This window comes from Vombatus ursinus, unplaced genomic scaffold (assembly GCF_900497805.2).
Source record: "Vombatus ursinus unplaced genomic scaffold, bare-nosed wombat genome assembly UNPS02014789.1, whole genome shotgun sequence".
Taxonomy (NCBI): Eukaryota; Metazoa; Chordata; class Mammalia; order Diprotodontia; family Vombatidae; genus Vombatus; species Vombatus ursinus.
The window spans coordinates 14,026,775-14,048,907 of NW_020954567.1; the positions used below are offsets into that span (position 1 = coordinate 14,026,775).

Here is a 22,133-nt window from a genome sequence, read left to right on the forward strand (position 1 = left end):
TGCACTTGGAATCAGAAGACTTGGTTTCAAGGATTGATTTGTTTCATCATGGGCAAGACACTTACCCTCTCTTTATCTCAATATCCTCATCTCTAAAACAGGAATAATAATACTTGCACTACCCCCCTCCCTGGGTTGCTATGTTCAGTCAAATGAATTATTAGTGAAAGTATTTATAAGCCTTAAAGCAGTATACAGCTAATACCTATTTTAATAAGCACAAACTTTTCAGTCATGCTTGCTGATTATATAGTTCCCCACAGAATACTATCAAATAGTTTTATCCATGACCTGTGGGTATAATCAGTATTAAATCCCTAAGAATCAAGAAACTTATTACAATTAATGGCACTATGGGTCATATGAGGTTGGATTTGGGGATTGGGGTATTGGGAACCTTGAGTGAAAAGCAGAAGAATACCTGAATCACACAAGACCAGCTCAGTCCCCTGAAATTCTGAAGCTGGTCATGCAGCTCAGTCAAACTAAGGCAAGGAGTGGTAGAGGGTCATAGAATGTGAGAGTTGGGGAGGATCTTAGAGATCATTAAATCTAGTTCCAGCACTTAAGAGGTGAAGGAAAGGGTTTTCTATGGGCTTATTCAAACTAAGCTTGTCTTTTTAGTGTTTGAGGGCTCCCTATCAAATTTCCAAAGAAGGCTCACCAGACACTGATGGGAAGAAGCCCTTTTTGAGGGTGGGGAGTGGGGGTGGAGATAAATCAAAGGCATCGGGAAACTAGCAAGGTACCCACAATGCATGAACCCCAAGAAGTTCTCCAGTGTCAGAGGAGCTCATTTTCAGGATGAGAGTTCTGCCTTCTTTCCCCTGAAATCTCTATTAGAGGCTAATTAGGGACTTCTGGTAAAATTGACTCCATATCCCAACCATTTGTTTTTCTCACAGTGGTTTTCATGTCTGGGATGGAGAGAGAACAAAGAACAGACTGCATTACACAGTAGGAGTGATTGAAACATCTCCATTTTGGAGCTGTTAGCTAAGATCTATCAAAACCATAAAATAGAGCTGTCCAAAGGGTAGGGGTTCTTGTGTATGAAGTCACTGCTCTTTTCATGGACTGGATTTAAAAAATGGGACTGTGATTAATTGGCTTTGTGTCCCATGCTGTGGAGGTAATTGTTCATGTGGCTTCTGCAAGGTATGCCTGTCTTTCAATAACTATTGTAAATTTGGATGGAACTTGTTGGTTTCCAAGTGGAATGAGGGCATTAGAGTTCAAGAGCTCTTCCTACCTGCTTCTTAGATGTGATAGTGGATTGGCTCATAGGATCCTAGATCTACATCTAGAAAGAACCTCAGAGGCTAACTAAAACAATCCCCCTAATTTTTACAGATAAGGAAACTGAGGCCTAGGGAGATTAAATGACTCACTTTGTGTGTGTCACTCAGGTAGTATCAGGGACAGGATTGGAACCCAGGGCTTCTTGATGCAAGAGCCAGTGCTCTTTTCACTATACCATGTAGTTTCCTATATCCCTCAGGATATTTCCCTCTTTCTCAATGTCTTAAGCCCTATTTTGTTGCTCCTTTCAAGGAATCTTTGTTAGGCTTTCAAAATCTCTATCTTTCTAGGTTGGCTGGAATTTTCCAGCCCCATAAATGTTCTTCAAGGATTCAAATGGATATCTGGATAAATCCGGCCTCTACTTATGACTATGTCCAGGAAGCACATCACTCTCAGACTTTGGAGAAGAAATCCCATTGCTTCTCAGTCTTTGATTTCCCTGCTTGTGCTGTATTTTTTTTTACAGCACTGTCTCTTTGCTTGTCACCTCTCTGCCCTAGCACCTATCCAGTCTTTGAATGAGAATATAGTAAATTGGCAGCCCCATTTTCCTATTTAGTCTTCATCTGTTTATAAGAAAATTAAGACTCATTTGTATTTATTGATGTTTCTTTGTTTAGGTTAAATCAGTTTCATAACTCTGTCTCCATAGATGGTCATGCAGTTCTGTAGACTTATAGCTGTCACGTTGGTAGGTGGCCAAGGCATGACAGAAAAATATTAGTTTGGATATCAGAACGATCTGGGTTAAAATCCGCAAGTCTATTGCTTCCTACCTGTGAGATCTTGGGTCAGTCACATAAACTCTCTCAGCCTCAGTTTTTTCATTTGTAAGATTAGGGGGTTGGACCACTAAGGTCCATTTCAGCTCTAACATCTGCCAATGTCTTATTCATCTTTTGTAAATAGTTGGAGGTCCTGTAGGGCCTGAAGTGAGAGATTAGGGAATTTTGATAGTTGATAAGCATGTGTTGGGATGAGCATGTGTTTATGAAAGCAGGTGATGAGGTAGTCAGTGTATTTTACAATGCCCTACTAAACATTTATATATTAGCATTGAGGGATAAATGAGAAAGGATGACCAGGTTCTTTAAAGGAAGGTAAACTATGGTTCCATTTTAAGGAATAACATAGGACTTTTAGAATTACTCAAAGGAAAACTGTCAAATGATATTTTATTACAGTGTGATTCTATTCGTGCTATTGCAACAATGATCTTGCTAGGTGGCTCAATTCAACTGGATAACAGGATTCTGTTTTATAGACAACTTTCTTGACTTAAGTCTATATTCCTAACACAAGATGATTGGGGCCAAAGAAGTCATATCTTTTTTTAGCACTTTAGCCTTGACTCTTACCACCCAGGCCCATTATGAATATGACCTTAAGAAATATATGAAAGAGTTAAAGTTACCTTGTTTCCTTGCTAATCAACATGACTGGTCACTAAGTGGATTCATGCCTTACTTGTCAGGATCTTTCCTGAAGTCCTATTTCTCTGTCTTTGGCTCTGAGATTTACATGCAACTCCTGATTTTTGCTTTTTTGTAAGGGAAGCATCTTTTTTAATTTTCCAATTCTTCTAAAATGGGTCATCTCTCCTGTGCCAATTTCTCTCCTGCCAAAATCTGTAGTTCTTCCTACTGTTTTGGCCCACATATCAACCAACTTAACAGAATAGGTAGATTGGTGTCATGAAATGTATACTATCTTGGGAGTTTTTGGAGACCTGGGTTATAATTCTGGCTTGACCCCCAATCAGATATTCAAGCTTTAGAAAATCATTTGACATCTCTGGGCCTGTTTGCTACTCTATAAAATGAAGGTATTGAACTGGATGGCCACTAAAGTCTCTTCCTGAAGAGGCTTTTTTTCATGTATGTGTGTATACATATATGTGTGAATATATGTATATATGTGTGTATATATGTATGTATATATGAGATGGGTTGTTTGTTCATTTTTTTTTTACTAACTTTCTGTGGAGCCTATGCTGAATTCAACCTGGAAAGTACTAGCTTCATTTTTAGTGCTGGGTGTTCCAAGGTCTTAAGAGGCATGTTAAAGGGGCCCAGTGCTCAGATTGTCTCCTCACTGAGTCCAAACAACAGTTTTACTTCCCCCTCAAAGAAGACACATTTTGGGAGATATGCTAGCTAGCCCCAAGGGATTGCTGTTCCTTTCTAATGTAGTCAAGTTTGTGTTGGATTGCTCATGACTTCATGAGCAAATTTCTAACTCTCAAACTCAAACAGTGAATGTTGGCTAAGGGTCCTAAAGTCTGTGGTCTGGATCAAGCCCTAGGTTTGCAGAAAATGGAGGCAATCAATGGACTGTCATCATGGAACTGAAAAAAGGAGGGAAGGAGAGAGCTGGGGAGCTGCACAAAGATTTCAGCAGATGGTATAAGATGTGGTTGAAATCTACTTTGAAAGTAGAAAAAGCTTCCAAAATAGCCACTGGGACTCCCTGTCCTCTTAGGCTTTTTTTTTTTTTAAAAAAAAGAAGTCAAATAGTGATAGTGAAGATACAGCATGTAATAAAATGGGAGGTAGGCACAGTTCTCTCCTCTTCACCTTTGGATTTCTAGATGTAATTTGCTCTGGCACTTTTCATTTTTCCTATCCTAGATAAATAATAAAGGAAGGTAGAGGAAAATTTCTCTTGAGCTTATCGTCTAATGGGGTCATTCCATCCCCACTGGGACCAAGAATCTACCACTGCCACCCCATACTGATTGATGGAATAGCTGCCTGGTTACTTGGCAGGATTACTTTGACTTTAACTGGTTCACCCATAGTTCAGTGATATTGATTGAGTACAGGAATGTGGTCATTGGCAATTCCTCAAAAAAAAAAAAAGGATCAAACATTGAGGAAAACAGGTACTTACTCTGCAAGTGTTTTCTGTGCTTACTCTGAGGAATAGAATCTACTTGTTGGTGGGGACAATATCTTATGTTTTTGCTATATTGCCCATGGCTCATAGCATGGTGCTGAGCATGTAATAGATACTCCATAGAGAACTGTTGATTGGTTGAGTTGAGGGAGATTTATAGTGCAATATGACATGGTTTATGGAATCCAGTGTCAGGGATTTTAAGTGTTACGTATTTTGAATCAGGGTCTGGAGTGGGGATGACAAGTGTAGTTGGGAAATGCCATTGTTAGCAAGTGAAAGAGAAGTGGGGCTCCCTGAAAAATCTTGAAAGAAAGAGTATCTCTTGGGTAAGAATAATAAGAGGGACAGAAGTTGAAAATTCAGAATCATTTAAAAGGAGCCTAGGTCACTAGAATAGTGAAAGGCCGACACGTTGTTGCCAGAAAAATTATGTTTAAGAACTGTCTCATCTGTTGGCCTCCTACTTAGGGCATACTGATGTTAACAGTTGGCTAATGTATCAGCCAGATGGGTTGAGTTAAGGCCCTATTTCAGAGATCATCAATAACCACCACTCTCAGGATAGGAAGATGAAGGGCATCTCAGAGAGAAGACAAGGGAAGAAGATGAAAGTCCTAACCCACCAAAATAGTAAGGGCTACTGGACTTGTCCCTGGTTTGAGCTTTCATGAAGACTTTCCTTTGTCTCCTTTAGCGAGGAGTTGGGGTATGGTTAAATAGGAGGGAGACCTGGGACGAAGGGTCAGGACCTTAGAATTTCATCACCTGGGAGAGTAGAATGCTGCGGGACTGACTGTCCTCTCTGTACTATCTTCCTGCTTCATTTCCACTTCCTTTATATACCCTTAGTAGGTTGCAATAGCACATCATTATTATTTCCCCCCACCTCATTTCATATTATAAAATATAAACAAATGACAGAAAAGGTCGGTTGTTTACGGGCTCTCCTCTGCTCACAAGTGTAGGGACCGTCGTTTCCTTCCAACCACAGGTGGGTGGTTGTAAGGCCGCATCTTCATTTCCACAAAGGGGATGGAGAACTCGTGGCCTTTCCAATGATACCAGTTGATTCCCTGTTCAGGACAATGATAAGGGTATTATATTCTCTTTTTACTCTCCCATTACTCCCACAAGCCAACCCCTAGCTAAGAGAGATGTGGAATGGTGCAATTTTAGGAGATGCAAAGGGGAAAAGGGACCCAGTATATGGGTTTAGCAGGTTTTCCATTCGTGTAACATCTGATGGATCTTCCATTCCAGCCAAGTTCCTCATGTGATCCCTATCTTTCCATTTTGAACAGCCATGGAACTATGCATTTCCAGCTTGAGATAGGGATACTCTATCTTTAATTGCTGGGGGTCACCTTTTTGGCTTTTAGTGATAGTAACAGGTAGATTTTTTTCCAAGTGTTATGGGAATCTGGTGCACCTGCAGATCCAATCATCTTGCTCTCGTGGCATTGTCATAAGGAAGACTTAAGAAAGCTGCTATTGGGAGAACCATGACATGTAAGAAAGTGCCTTGGAGAGACAGTCTGGAACAAATGTAGATCTTCCGTAACGGGTTCCAGGTTGAAGAGGGACTTTGATTTGCTGCAAAGGAATATTCAAAAGGTCCTACCAATTTTGGTTATAGTCTCTTTTTCTCAGTGCTCTTGTGGGATCTTGGCAACTAATCATGATAGAGGAACCTATATGGCCTTGTAAAATTGGGAGATCCAAGGGACCTCCTGAGCATCCTATTGTTCCTGAGTTTGGGTTTTGCTGCCAGCACAGGACCTTGACAACAAGTTCAAGTCTCCTTCCCCCTGAACTATACTTCTTCCCTTTCCCCAGGGCCTCTTAAACCCTACAGGGTACTGGCTTTTGGGGATGACTTTGCTGGTTGACTCTACCCTGCTGAAGATTAGTATCTCTTGTCAGATCTGAAACGAAATTGAAAATTCTTCCTTTTTCCTCCTCTGGCTTCTAGTCCTCTATGCTATTTTCATTCTATTATTTGCACTGTATTCTTGCCTTCCTGGAGATGGGATTCCATGTGATCATTTACAAGGGAGAAAAAGTATTCAGAATCATATGCTCCTATAAACTACAAGGCAGAGGGACTACAGACTCTATTAGTTAAAATAAAACACCAATATTTAAGTGCCTGGATGGGTGAAATGGTTAAAAAAATTAAAAGAGTGATTACTGTCTTAAAAAAACAAAACAAAACCCAAAATACTCCTTTCTCCCAACATTTGTCCTTACCTGACTGTGCCTGGACTCCCCATACTTTCCATTTAGGTTGGTTCGGTGGCAGTTCTTATACCACCACGCTCCCTTGTAGGACATGGCACAATTGGTAACAGCAACATCATTGTCCCTGTCCTCAGTGGAGAAGGGTCGCCCTTGGTGATAAGTAAGGGAATCCCCTGCAAAGAAAGAGAAGTGGGATTTAATGGATACTTATCCCTGAAAATGTGCTTTCCTCTCACGAAGAAATTCAATCACTCAAACATTCCCATTTCACAGAGTCCATTAGCTACCCACTGTCTGAAAAGGACTCCTTCATCTTACACCCCAGGGCTGACTACTTCAATGCTACCTTCTCCAGCAACCTGGAGTCCTTCACATGCTGGCCTTTCACCCAGGCTACTATGCTGTTCTCCAGCACTGGATTGCCTTCATTATCCATATTCTAGCACATATCTATTTAGAGGCAGCTAGATGTCAGACTTGGGGTCAGGAAGACTTGAGTTCAAATCCTCCCTCAGACACTTACTAGATGTGTGATCCTGAGGAAGTTACCTAACCTCTCTCAACCTCCGTCTCCTAAGTGGGGATAATAACAGCACTTTCTCATTAGGATTATTGGGAGGACAAGATGATAATATTTGTAAAGTGTTTTGCAAGCTTTAAGATGCTATATATAAGTCACTGTTCTGTTCTTACCTGGCCCATTACAGATTCCTACTATACAACTTCAGTCTGGTTCTTGTAATTCTTTCTCCTCCTATCTCTAATCCTTTGCTCCTCTATTCCCCTGTCAGCAGATGATTCATATCCAGTTTCACAGAGAAGACAGAGAGCATCTGGTGTGAGCTGTATTCTCCCCAGTTTTAACAGAGTACTTTCCCTATGTTTTATCTTACACTCCTTTCCAGTTCAGTGGAAAAGTTTTCTCTCCTCTCTGACGATCCAAATCCCATCCCTCCTCCTCTAACACCTCAGTCCTACAATTATACTCTCCCTCTCTAGCATTTTCCATCTTTCCCACTTCATGGGCTCCTTTATGTTCCTTTGTGCTCGGTACAACAAAGATGTATTAAATACCTGCTACACACACCTAGTTTTGGGGATAGATCCAAAGATAAAAATGAAAAGCCCATTGTTCTCATTTCTACCCAGATGTGGCCGGATAGAGATAATGTCCCATAGACAAGTAAGTGCCAGGGCATTGCAGGAGGAAGGGTTGGGAATCAAATAAGATGACTCCTGAGCTGAGCCTTCAGGCTTCAGCTTTCTTGTCAGGAAGATGAAGACAGTGATTATTGGAGAAGAATGCATCCCTGACATGGTGTGTGGCTTTTCCAACTTCACAGAGGTTGGAGATGGGATCCCAGGCATGGGGAAATGGCTAGAAGTCCAGTTTCCTAGGAATGTAGAGTTAGTGAAGGAAAATAATGGGAGCTAAGACTAGAAATGTGAATTGGAACCAGTTTATGGATGGCCTTCAGAGTCAAGCTGAGGAAGTTGTATCTTTTCCTAAGGGAAATTAAAGGTTTTATAGCAAGTGAGTAACCTAGACCTGGCACTTCTACCTTCAAACACGATTAAATGTCATCTGCCTTAAATAACATTAACAAACAACTTTGTACCCTACAAATAAAAGAGAGCTCTTCTTGGGGCTCCTGACAGCTTTCTTGGGATTGGTTACAAAACTACACTGTATCCCTCATGGCACCTACCTAAGCCAGTCTAGACTTGAGGATCTGAACCCAACTTACTTTTGATCAGTTGAGGGCAACACACTCCTCGAATGTAGTCCACAATGGATGCCTCCATTTCTTAACCACTCTTAACCCTTTCTTAACTTCCTGCAATCTAATTTTTGTCCTTACCACTCTACAGAAATTGCTCTCACAAAGGTCACTACAAGCTCCATGCCAAATCCAATGCCTGTTTCTCAATGCCCATTCACTTTAAACTCTCTCTGGCATTCATTTACCACCCACCCACTCTTCCCTGTAAATGTCTCCTCTCTTACCTTTCATGACACTGCATTTTTCTGACAATCTCCCAATGTCTCTGCTCCCTTCCTATGTCCTTTGTTAACTCCCTTTCCATCATCTACCCAGAATTTTGTCCTAAACCCCATGTGCTATTTCTGTAGAGGGCTCCTATGGCTCTGGTTCCCATAGCTTCAGCTAACACTCCTATCTGGATGATCCCCAAATTCTTATTTCTAGTTCCAACCATGCACTGGAACTCTAGTCCAAAATTTCCCATAGTATATAAGATATTTCACTTGAATGTTTCCCAATCACCTCACACTCAATATGTCCCGAATAGTATTCACCATATCTCCCCTACCTAAATCGACTCTCCTTTCCAATTTCCTATTTCTGTCAATTTTCCCATCTCCTAGGATTGAAACTTTGGAATCATCTTCAATCCCCCCCCCATTTCCTATATCCAATGTCACCAACTGTTGTCATTTCTTCATTTTAAATGTTGCTCTGAATCTCCAATTCCTTTCTACTCTACTGTAGGTTCTTGTTGCCTTTTTGTTTGCAATGATTAGTATACCTCTTAACTGTGAACTTTGACAATGCTAATCTCTTTTACTCCATTCCCTCCTGCAAAATCTTCACAAAGAACACTTTCATCATGTTCCTCTTGTGTTTCATAACACAATAGGTCTCTATCATCAATTGCATCAAGTCCAAATTCTTACGTCTAGCTTTCAAGGTCTTTCTTGAATTTGGTTCCACAAAGGCCACATGGTATAGAAGAAAGAGATTTAGAGCTAGAGGACCTGGGTCTGGATGTTGGCTCTTGTTATTTATAATCTGTGTGACCTTGGACAAGTCATATTAATTCTCTGGGACTCAGTTTCTTCATTTCTAAAACTAAGATGATTTCTGATGTCCCTTCTAGGTCTAAATCTTATCTGTATTGTGTTTATCTAATCTATTTGAAATTACTTATCACCGTTTCCCAGCTCATATGATCTATTTTGGTCAGACAGGCCCCCTGATTATATACACTATATGTCATAATCACTTTTTTGGCCTTTACTCATGCTGTTTGCCTCATCTGAAATACCATTCACAATCCTCTCTAACTTTCCTAATCCATTCTCTTCATAAAAACCAGGTCAGTGTCCATCTTCTTTGCAAAGACTTCCTCAAATGCCTTACCTCACATTGATAGCACCCTTCTCTAGGTTTTTAAACTTATAATCATAACTGCATAATTTAGGACTTGTTGTCCACTTATTTTATTCACATTTTAGGGACAGGATGGAGTCCCTGAAAATTGTGGAAATGTCTGCCATAGTCAGACCTGACACCTTTTACCTTCAAATATTTTATAGTACTTTTTATCTGAATTTATATATGTATATATCTACATATACATGTAGATATATACATATACATGTAGATACATACATATATGTATATATATGTATATTTACCATCCAATCCCATTTCATGTCCTTAAAAATATCATAAACTCTTTATGGTCATGGATCACGCCTCCTCATTCTTCTTTTGTTAAGTGATTAGTAGAGTGCTAAGTTCATATTAGCATTCAATCAATCTTTGTTGACAAGTGGACTTGTAATTTTATGTTGGACACCTATTACAGTCCTAGATGAAGACTTAATTTTTTTTAGCTTTGTGCTGAGGAGAACAGTAGGAAAGACTTAACTTAGAGGGGCTAGAAAAGGCACTGATAAATAGAGTGAAAGCTAGTGAAAATGTTTATAAACCCATAACTGGTAAGAGTCAATCCAAAAATTAGATTGAGCAACAAGTCAAATTAAATGAGGCTGGAGTTGGAACAAATATTAGATTCTGAAAATTGTAAGAGAGGAAGACAATGAAATCTTTCTGCCTCTAGGTCTTTAGGCTGAAGATAGACAACCATTTGTCTAGGATTGCTGAACATAGGCAGCAGATCAAGTGATTTTTTTTTCATGAAAGCACCTTCTAGCACAAGGCTAGGAGTAGGAAATTGTCTTTAATAGATCAGACTATAACCAGTAGAAATGGTTTGATAAAAACTCATCATAGCTATCTCTATATGAGATATGGTTAAGCAGAAAAGAAAAACAGAAAGTCACCTGTGTATATGACAAGGTTAGAGACAGACAAGTTCAGTGAAACCAAGAACTGTAAAACTCTGGTTTAAATTAGATTTGTGCTTCCCCTCAAATGTTGTTTTGGGAAGGTTTGTGTCTTATGCCTTTTAGAGAAACAAGGACTAGGGATAGTTTATCCACAGGCATAGGATTAATCTTGAGTATTGTAAAAAAGGAGTTTGAGTGTCTCCTGGTCACTCCTGGCTTAATCAGCTTTATTTCAAGACCTGAACAATAAGGATGACCTAACAACTGAAAATAGTGTGTTTCAAGACCTGAATAAAGATGACCTTACATCTAAGAGTAATGTGACACAAAGACCACTATAGGACCTGGAATTCTCAGGCTCATCTGAATTCTGGCTCTCCTACTTATTGGCAGTGGTGATTCAGTTTACCTCTCTAAGTTTACCTTAGATTTCTCATCTGTAAGATGGAGATAATAATTGGTATCTTGAAAGGAAGTATGGTCCAGTGGATTGAGGGCTGGCCTTATTGTTGGAAAGAACTGGGTTCCAATTCTTTTATCTGCACTCCCTATACAAGTAAGTCACGTGACCAAAGGCAAGTCACTTCATCTCTCTGCGCACAGACAACTCCCTAAGACTCCAGGTGACAGATGAATTGCTGTTCTGCATTAATGGAGGGAGTTTTCAAACCAAGACTTCCACAAGTCACAGTCCCAGAATTTAAAAATTGACTATCTGTATTATATATATAGGGTTTTAGTGAGGCTCACATAAGGTGACACAGGCATCTTGGGAAGTGCCCTATAAATGCAAGTTGTGGTTAATATTATTATCAAAGCTCAACATATTGCCTAATTAAGCAGAAGGATTTGTGGCAATTTTTCAAGACAGTGTGATTGTCACTGGAGATGATCATTGATATATACACAACGACAAAGGAAAGCTCAGCCAGTAAGAGCAGCAAAGAACATAGCAAGCTAGTTCAGAGTGACTGGAGAAGATGGTCTATGGATTTATACTGAAAGCTCTCTCATTTATATAGCTCTCTAAGGTCTGCAAAACACCTTTGCATATACTATCTTACTTGATGCTCCTAACAAAAGATTGGGAACAGATCAGAGTGTCTGTTTAGATAAAATTAATGACAGAATAATAGGGGCTTAGAGCCTTGCTTGGGGCAGTAGGTAGTACAGTATATAGAGTGTGGGGCCTGGAGCCAGGAAGACTCCTCTTCCTGAGTTTAAATCTGACCTCAGACTATGTCACCCTGGGGAAGTCACTTAATCCTGTTTGCCTCAATTTGCTTATCTGAAAAATGAGCTGGAGATGGAAATGGCAAACCACTCCAATACGTTTGCCAAGAATACTCCAGAAAGGGGTCACAAAGAGTCAGACATGACTGAAAAATGACTAAACAATAGCAAAAGAGCTCTACTTAGCAGAAATGCCACCAAAAACCTAGGCAGAAGCAATCAGCATGCATGTACCTCAGGCAAAGGAATGAAAACAGAAGTAAAATGTTAAAAATAAAGTGAGCCCATTACACTTAGTGCTGTGCCTGACTCACAGTGAGGGCATAGGTAATTCTCCTTGATTGACTGATTTATTTGCCTCCCTGACCTGGGGACCTTAATTTGTACTGGTAGGACTTCTCCAAGAACAGGGGCCCTGGAGTACATCACCTCTTATTTGGAATGGAGCTTTGGTACAAAGCTACATGCATTGTCACTAGGAAACTCCCATCCAAATAATTATTCACTAAAATGTAGAACGATGAGCCATTTATTGATTAATCTGAATGATAGAAATAATATACGTGGAACTTTTTGCTTTATAAAGTGCTTCTACTTAGGTCATTTCATTTTATCTTCACGACTTTTTGAGATCGAGTGGGTATTATCTTCCCCATTTTATAGATAACAAAACTGAGGCACGATGTTAAAAGACTTGTTCAAGGCCACATAGCTAGTTAGGGACTGAACCAGGGCTAGGATCCAAGCCCTCCTATCTCTTCAGTTCCACACTCTTAGTAGACTATACTGCTTTGTGCCAGAAAGAGAGTTAATCACTTGTATGTGGAAATATCCATGAGCTTCATAAGCCCACCAGCTTTGCCAGGTCCCTGTGGCCCTTGGGTTCTGGATGGGGGCAAGAAAGTACCAGCAGTGCCATTGTAGTCTCCTATGCGGAGCTTGTAGAGGCTTCTGCTGTCCCCAATAGAGAACTTGTCATAATAGGCGTAAGCTGCTTCTTGGCCGTCTCGCATGTCTATCCGCAACTCATATCGCCCTTGGGAAGTGATCTTGTGAATGTTATCCAGCCCTGCAGAGAAGAGCAAAGAATTTGAGTGAGACCTCAGCCAGAGCAGCTTGGGAAGAGAAGGAACAATGAGTCTGTGTCCATGAAACTTGTGTTGAATGCAGAGGAGATGGCATAGCATGGGATAGAAGAGGCAGCCAGACATCTTCCCCCGCCCCCAAGCCTGACCACCCCAATTGAATAAAAGCCCTGAGGGCAGGGAAAATTTCATTTTCATTTTTGTCTATCCCGTGCCTAATGCAATACCTTGCACATAATTGGTTTTTAATAAATGTTTCCTGAATTGAATTCCTACTCGAACTGCTGTAGTCAGTACCATATTGTTCAGAATTAAATCACACTCTCATTGTTTTATGTGTGTTTGTCTTGCCTTGCCAGCTAGACTATAAGCTGTATGAGGGCAAAGACCCTCTTTTACTTTCTTTTTGTTTGGATCCTTGATGAATAGTTCTTGATTTGGTTTTTGCCTTATTATCTTTCCTATGCTTCTACGGTGCTTGTGTTGGGCATGTCATAAATGCCCAATAAATACTTGTTACTTGATTGCTTGCCATTCCATCACTCCCATAACGACTGACATAGGGTCACAGGATTTAGAACTGGAAGAACATTAGAGATCATCTAGGCCTTGAGCAAGCGGAAGCCTAGAGTGATTTTTCCTAAGGCTCATGGGGAGTAAGTAGCAGAAACAGCATTCACACCTAGCTCCTTGGACTCCAAATCCAGTGCGCTTTTCATTGTCTGACCAAAAAGAAAGACCGAGTTTGTTGAATTTCCTCTAGACTCCTTGTCTGACTTCTGTCAAATTTCATATGGGGGCAGATTCTAATTTGGCATCGAGAACTGACCTCAGAGATTGTCTGTACGCCGCTCCGTTCTGATCCCTACTTCCTGCCAGTCCTGGACCTCCAGGAAATTGCCAGTCACCTCTAATGCCTTCTTAATTTTCCTATTTCCTTCCCAAAGTGGGTAATAACATTTCTCCGTGGAGCTAAGCGAAATGACTGGACTCATTTCTCTTGTGACCTAAGGCTGGCTGGTGCCTTGCTTCTTGGAGATGAAAGACCCCCCTGTTAACTCACTCTGCCGTTTACCCCAGCTGGGCAGCTCTATCCCTTTGTAGTTCTCTCATGTCAAATCCCATCAACATAACAGACTATTAATGAGGCTAGAAGAGCTAGCACAAAGGGGGAAATACCACAATAAGATAAAAACAGATCAATAGAGAAGCCAAACAGAGTGAAAGGTAATGAGAACAATTTGGGAGCTGTCAGCTTTCTGAGCAGACACAAGGAGATGGGGCAGGTAAGTGGGAAGAGAGTTCCTCGGAACCCGAGGTGGACACAGAGAGGTAAGAGATGGACACGATGTCAAAGTAGCACAGAAAAGAAAAGCAGGGGGTCAATACCCAGCCAAAACTCATCCTCTAAGTTTCCAAAACCAACACGATAATCTGTCCATTTCCGGAAAAAATCTGTCAGGCCATTCTGCCGTCTCTGGAACACCTAAAAAGGCAAGGGGGAGAAATGAGAATGGGTGCTACAGATGGGTACTAGGCAAACATCAGGCAGATTTGGATTCTTTCTTTCTCTTTCGCTCTCTTCTTCTCTCTCTCCGTCTTTCTCTCTCTGTCTCTGTCTCTGTCTCTCTCCCCAACAGAACAAGGTATCAGTATTGGGCCTGTTATTTTCATGGATACTTTGCTCCTCTTTCTATGTCTACACTCTTCTAATAGGATTGGGTGTTATATTGGCAATCATGTTCACTCTCTGAATGTGGACAATAACAAAAGTATGCATAAATCCTTCAGAATGGTTAGAAGAGGTAGTCCTAGCCCTATGCTTTTCTATGTTGTTAAATAGGAGTTTTTCACCAAAAGAAAGGGAATGACTCTCATCAACTAGTGACTGACACCATCATATTGGAGGCAAAGTAACTGCAAATCATTCACTTTCCAAGCTGTTTAAGTGCTAATTTCATTTACCCTCCAATAAATCAGCTTCGACTTCAATTTCCAATTATGCTTTAAGAAGCAGGCACACATATGTCAGAGATATAAAAGGGAATGTCTCCCAAGAGCAGCTGTTACGAACAGAGGTACCATTTAACTCTTCAAAAACGACCCATTTTCAGCAGTTTGAAAAGGCTAGCTCTGTCAGTGGGGCAGGGTGAGGTGGGGGGAGGTAGGGTTGGTTGGGGAGAAGGTTGGGTTATAGGACTTCTCATCCCTCACTTCTCAGCTGCCCAGGGATATGCTGGGGTCAGACATTAGGAGCATTCCAATTTTTAAAAAATTCAACCGAACCAATATTTATTAAGAACCTACTCTGTGCAAGGAGCCATGTTAGGCACTTAGGACACAATGATTAAAACAAAGTTGTACCTGCTTTCAAGCTTCAATGGATTGAGTTGATGCAACACAAACAGAGATAAGTACATACCACACAGTGTCAAAATAAACAAAAAATGATGGCAGGAAGCAAGGACTAAGAAATGGGGATAAACAGGGAAGACAAAGGAAGCTTGGAATTTTAATATGTTGTATGAAGAGGGAGTACATTCTAGGCATGGAGGACCCCTGTGCAAAGGCATTTATTCTGAGATAACCTACATTGTTTCAAGCATTAGTGGAGAGTCATTCATTTTATTCTCAAGCCTGCACCTCATGCCACAGCCCTGGCATAGTTATCAACAGGCCCAGAAAATGAGGCTTTTCTGAATTCAAAGTCTTGAACACTCAAGGTCCCCGAAAATTCCCAAATATTCTTGGTGAGAATCAGAGTGATAATAGTAATGGGGATAGAGATGGTGCCAAGAGCAGGGGTGCTAAGGTTCTGATCCTGGGTGAGTCCACATGCCTCTGTCTGTCTCCCAACATTTGACTTTACACAGTAGGACTGAGAAGGAGGAGCCTCTTTAAGAGATTATCCAACCCACTGACATGTAGAACTACAAAAGCACTTCACCCCATTTGCCTGTTATAGCTAAGGCCCACAGAAGAGCTTCTATGTGTGCCTGCTAAGTACCTGGAATTAAACTCATCTTGCTTCCTTTTCTCTTTCAAGGGTGTTCAGGGTTCAAGACCTCAGCATCCCTGCTCCTGTCACCATCTCTACCACCATCACTAGTATCATGGTGGCTCTCACTAAGAGTATCAGGGAATTTTCAGGGACCTTCAGTGTTTATGGCTCCTCTGGAGCATGCTGTTCCGCCTTCCCTTCTCTTCCTCCTGAATTAACAATGCTTGGGAAAGGAATAAGAGGGAAGGTAGAGAATCCTGGTTTGTCTCCCAAATTCCTGGTTCCTTCTCTTGACTCTCCCAGTTTTAATCTTACTTGCTTCCACGTTGTTTAACTTGTCTGTGTCTGGGCCACTAAATAGGGTTTCCAGGAAACTGAAGAAATGGGAGAGACTGAATTGCGGTGACGGATAAGAGGGTATGGTAAAAGAAAAAAGAATTTACAGAATGCTGTGAATGTTCAGAGGCTCTGAGAAATCTCATTGTTACTTACAATCCAGCCGCCCCCGTCAGTTGTCATATCGCAGTACACCTGGACCTTCTGGCTCAGGTCCCCATTGATGGAGATGGTGTAAACCCCACTGAGGGTGTCTCCATTTATCAAATGCTGGGCACAGTCCTGAGGATGAGGGAACACCCGACCCCCTGGACAGGGAGAAAGGGAGATTTCCTAAGAATGGCCATTTCTTTAACCATTTGTACTAGTCCCTGCCAGCAGAGAAATAGTTTTTTGAAGGGGGGATAATATATCTACACACACACACACACACACACACACACACACACACACACATACAAACATGCATATACCAGAACACCTACCTGGAACTATCACAATAAGGCAAATAAATACTTGAATTGTGCTGTGAGAAAAAGTACATTCTATCCATTCAAGATATGCTTTATAGTTTTTTAACTGCTGATTATGGTCAGTTATGTATGGGTCATAATAAATCAGTAAGCATTTCAGGCAACCAATTTGTCAGCTACCTTTCAAAAGATCTTGAGGCTTCTAAGCATCACTCTATATTGTCTTAAAAACTGCTGCTATGATGTGCCTGAATAGGCAAACCTCTAGGGAGCAGAGTATTATGAATTAGTACAACAGTTGGTAATCTTTTAGGGGAGAAGAGCCATTGGATGAAATCAGAGGATGACATGCTGGAAATATTTTGGGACTGGCTGAAAAAATGAGATGCACCTATTGGCCTATGTATATAAGAGGACAATTCTAGCAACACATCAGTTACGCTTCCAGTGTTCTTTAAGCAAGAATATCTCTGCTAGAGGGCAAGATGCTTTAGTCCAGAGAGAGTGTCACTCTCAACCCTCGCTCACATATTGACCATGTCATTGGAGAGAATGAATCAGCCTGGAGCTGAGAGAGGACAAACTCGATACATTGCTTCAGGGACTAGGAACTTTTGGAGCCATAGAAAAGTGACACCATGAACTCTAGAAAGGCATTTATCCTTGGAACACAAAAGAGATGACTCACAGGAATTTGACAAAGGGTGTGCATTACCCGTTTGTACATGTGTTTTCTGTGTGCATGCCTTGATGTTGTATTTTAAGTGTGTACCCATTTTCCCCGGCTCTGTGTATATTTGTGAGAGAGTATGCCCTAGACTTTGGGGATGACATTTCTGTAACAACTATTTGTGCCATATATGTTTAGTAACTGTACCTAACTAAATGCTAATTAAATGTGGCTGACTGATTAGCAATCAGTGAGGAACACATTGGATGGCATGTACAGTTGTTATAGAAACTTACCAGTGTACTACACTGCCACCAGAAAGGTTTTTTTTTCAATTCCCAGTTTTATTTGAACTTTAGCTTTATTTGAACTATATTAATATATTTTCTATCATTTAAATAAAAAGTTCCTCAACCTTTCAAAGAACTTTATTTTTCAGGGGTTTTTTTGTTTTCTTTTTTTCTTAATAGTATTTTATTTTTTCCCAAATACATGTAAAAATAGTTTTCAACATTCATTTTTGTAAAATTTTGAGTCCCAAATTTTTCTCCCTCCCTCCCTCCCTCCCTCTCTCTCTCCACTCCCCCCTTCCCAAGACAGCAGACAATTCCAGAGAGATTTTTAAACCAGCCTCATCTGTATTAGTTTGTTCATTTCTATTAATTTATTTAATTCATATAGAGGTGTAATCTGGCTGTTACACACCCCCTTTCTCTTGCTGTTGGTTGTTTTTTTTCACCCAACCTGCTTTCACACAGACAGATCATGGTTTCCCAGAGAAGGATCGTTACCATACAGTTATGCCACAAACTTGCTTAGGGTACTAGGGGGTAACCTTATTGTGTATATGTTTGTATGTGTGGATATACTCCTACTATTTGCCATTATAGCTCCTGAGGTCTAACCAATGTACATTTAGAATGTATATTTATATAAAACCAGACACTGTGATGGCTTTAGATTTTAAATGCAAAACATTTACTTAACAATAAGGCAAAGGCAAGAATAATCATCACAGTTACTGAATATAATGAAAATGCAGGAATAATAAAAACATCAGAGTACATATAAACCTGGGTCACACTCTTCTACTATAGTATCCAGAGGGAAGAGTAGGCACACAATGATAGAAACCTAGCAGGAGGCACATGAGTGGAGAATGACATGTGCCAAGGGCATCTCACAACTTTATATGGCAGGTCTTGATGTCCTTGGTTCCTTCAGCAATAATCTATACCACACAAAGCTACTGCTGTACTAGCTGCTTCCCTTCTGGTCTTCATTACTCTCCTGCTGGGCAAAGTCTCTCCTTTTTCTTTTGAGCTGATGAAATAGTAAAGAACTTTTTTAACTTGCAATTGTCTTTAACAAGGCTCAGAGAACCTGTTAACAACTGACAAGTAGTGACAAGGACTTCCATTAAGCCGGAGAACAGCAATGTTCCTCAAGTTGACTCTCTGAGTAAAGTAGACAAGTCCAGTCAGCTCTTCACTCAACAAGATTCTGCTTTGTTTGATTATCTCTCATCCTCCTCTTACAGTAAATAAAAGTTTGGAGCAAAATCACTCAGAAAACTCTTCGGACAATGAAGACAAGTCCAGCTGGCTCTTCACTTAACAGGCTTCTGCTTTGTTCAATCAGCTCCCAAGCTCTTCTTGCATCAAAACAGATTCAAAGTCTGTCTCTTTTTCTTTGTCTCTCCCTCTTGTACCAAATAGGACAGGAGAGAACAACTAGGCATCTCTCAGAGGTATCATCTCTTTTAAGCTGTACTTGGTGCTGGAGAGCAATAGCTCAAACCATACCAGAGTTCAGTTTTCTTCCAATGAGCTTCCCAGAAACCGCTTTTCCAGGCTTTTCTTCAGCTAATTTGCAAAGAAGTTTCTCTCTTCCAATCATCATCTCTGAGCACAGTTGTTGAAGCCTTTTGGTTAGCTCACTTTCCTAATGAATTCTTCATTTCTTCTAATGTCTTGAAACAGAGCCTCCTTGTGGTCAGTGACTCATCTTTTCCTTGATCAAGTAAAATTCATGAAATTCACCTATTAGGTATGAAATCGAGTTCTTTTTAAATCTTCCCATGATGTCTAAACAATTGATTGATTTACTATTTTGTAAGTTATAACCTCTCAAACTCTAAAAACAGTCACATGCAAATGAGCTGAGAGATCACAGTGTCTTGAAGCCTCAATAATTTCTCTGCCCTTGTTAATTCATTCATCAGAAGTATTATCCTCTATCTTGTCTTCCTAACAGCATCTGTCTCTCATTTTATTGGAGAAGCTGTTTCTTCACAAGTAGATTAAAATTGTTTCTCAAATACATATTTTTGTGCTCCTTTTAGCAAATAAGTTGTTTAGATGTGAAAGGAGCAGGACATTATATCCTTCAAAAGTCAATTTCATCCTTTTTCTTTCTAGAAAAGTTCTTTTGCCATCCTTTTCAAAACCAAACTTCTCATAAATGGAAGGGGCGGGTCTTACTGCCATACATCAACCTTACTTAAATCAATAAGATAGACTAGTGGGTGGTATTCTTGGTTTGGGGTCAGGAAGACTAGATTGAAATCCTGCATTTCATGCTTATTAGCTATGTGACTCTGGGCAAGTCACCTAATCTCTGTTTGTCTCACAATTGAATAAGTCCTACAGGTTTTATACTACCCTGCCAAAGCCATGGAATTCTTCAGGAATTTCTTTTACACAAGTTTAAATGGATATATAAAATAATTATTTATTTCCTTCAAAAGGTCTTTGTTACTTAGAATGCACATTTGGTTTAGAAACTAGGGGGGCTCCTGAGAAACTCCCATATGATATTACTACAATGAGTTGATCAGATTATCACCTAGTCCTATCCCATATTTTATCTTCTCATTCCCATAGAACAGGAAGAGCAGCAAGCACTGGGAAAAATGGTGGACAAATGAGTTCAATGACTAAGGAGAGGAAGTCCAAGTGGAGTGCCCCCCAGTGGAAATTTAATGTTTTGGACACCGCTGGCAGCAGGGATTATTTCAGCTCTAGACCTGAACTCTACTCCTCTATGAGTCTAGTGATTTATACGTTCACACTACATAAAGCATTTTTGTATTGAAACACACACAGGCACACACACACAAAAGACTCATTTTTCATCGATCATCACCATAATAATTTTAGCTCAAATTTACATGTGTGTGAAAGTTTATAAAGCCTTAAAGATTAGATTATAAACCACTAGATTATAAACTCCTAGAGGGCAGGTTCTGTTTTCACCTTCCTTTGTAATCCCGGTGTCTAATACATTTTAGGTAGTTAATAAATGCTTGTTGACTTAAATATTACAAAGTACTCTATGAGTCAACATATAGTTATAGAGGATTTACTTATCCAATAGAAGACTTGGATATATATCCAATATATATCCAAGGATATAGGACAGTGCCTTGCACATTGGTGATTAACAAAGAGATGTTGAACTCAAATGAATTTCTATAAAACCTGCATGCACATAATTAAAGAACCAGATGCAGCTCAAGCCAGTTACCAAGCCCTGGAGCTGGAATTCTGGTTCAAAAAATTTCTTTAGTGGACCAAAGAGTCAAATGTCTAGTTTACTGTTTAGTTTTATTTTAGGAGAATTGAAAGAAGGAGAGGAAGCAATTTACTACTGATCTCCCAGATTGGGTGGAAACAGTCTAATTTAGAGAATAATTACTAATTAGTTAAAATTGGACCTAAAGAGTTTATCTTCAGGGCACAATATAATGCTTAGCAGGCAACTAGTACCCAACCAGAGGGATATTGAAAGATTTAGGAGCTAATACCATAAGTTATATAGAGTACTAGGTTATAAAGAAACACTCATTTGAGCAACATGAAATTTGGCTGCTTTACGAATATACAACTTTGAAGTTTGTTCCATAATTTTGTTTGGTAAGAGGTAATTAAAAGGGAATGCTTTGTTAATAAATAGCTTGATTTGGTTAAAGGAATGTGGTTCTATGGGCAGATTTCAGAAGAAATCAAAGCTATCAATAATCATATGAAAAAATGCTCTAAATCACTATTGATTAGAGAAATGCAAATTAAAACAACTCTGAGGTACCTCCTCATACCTATCAGACTGGCTAATATGAGAGAAAAAGAAAATGACAAGTGTTAGAGGGCATGTGGAAAAATTGGGATGCTAATACACTGTTTGGTGGAGTTGCAAATAGATGTAACCATTCTGGAGAACAATTTGAAACTATGCCCAAAGGGCTATAAAACTGTGTTCACCCTTTGACCCAACAATGCCACTACCAATTCTGTAATCCTAAAGAGAACAAAGAAAAAGGAAAAGGACCTTTGTGTAAAAAAAATTATAGTAGCTCTTTTTGTGGTAGCAAAGAATTGAAAATTGAAGGGATGCCCATCTATCTGGGAATGACTAAACAAGTTGTGGTATATGATTATGATGAAATACTATTGTGCTATAAGAAATGACGAGCAGGATGGTTTCAGAAAAGCCTGGGAAGACTTATATGAACTGATGCAAAATGAAATGAACAGAGCCAGGAGATCATAGTACACAGTAACAATAATCTTGTATGATGATCAGCTGTGGATGACTTAGTTATTTTGCTCAATACAATGTTTCAAGACAATTCTGAAGGACTTAAGATGAAAAATGCTACCCATCTCCAGAAAAAGAACTGATGGAGTTCTGAATGAATGGAATTCTGAAAAGAACTGAATGCAGATGGAAATAATCCCTTCCTTCCTTCCTTCCTTCCTTCCTTCCTTCCTTCCTTCCTTCCTTCCTT

At 39.9% G+C, this 22,133-nt stretch overlaps 1 protein-coding gene across 1 annotated transcript in view; it reads right to left on the minus strand.

The window, feature by feature from the left end:
• Positions 1-5,159: 5,159 nt before the first annotated feature.
• TNR (tenascin R) overlaps positions 5,160-22,133 on the minus strand; it is a 104,513-nt gene continuing 87,539 nt past the window's right edge. The window contains exons 17-21 of the mRNA XM_027868539.1: positions 16,358-16,509; positions 14,254-14,350; positions 12,687-12,848; positions 6,457-6,620; positions 5,160-5,279 (exon numbers count right to left, since the gene is read on the minus strand). Coding sequence (XP_027724340.1) covers positions 5,160-5,279; positions 6,457-6,620; positions 12,687-12,848; positions 14,254-14,350; positions 16,358-16,509 — 695 coding nt within the window. The remainder of the gene's footprint in view (positions 5,280-6,456; positions 6,621-12,686; positions 12,849-14,253; positions 14,351-16,357; positions 16,510-22,133) is intronic.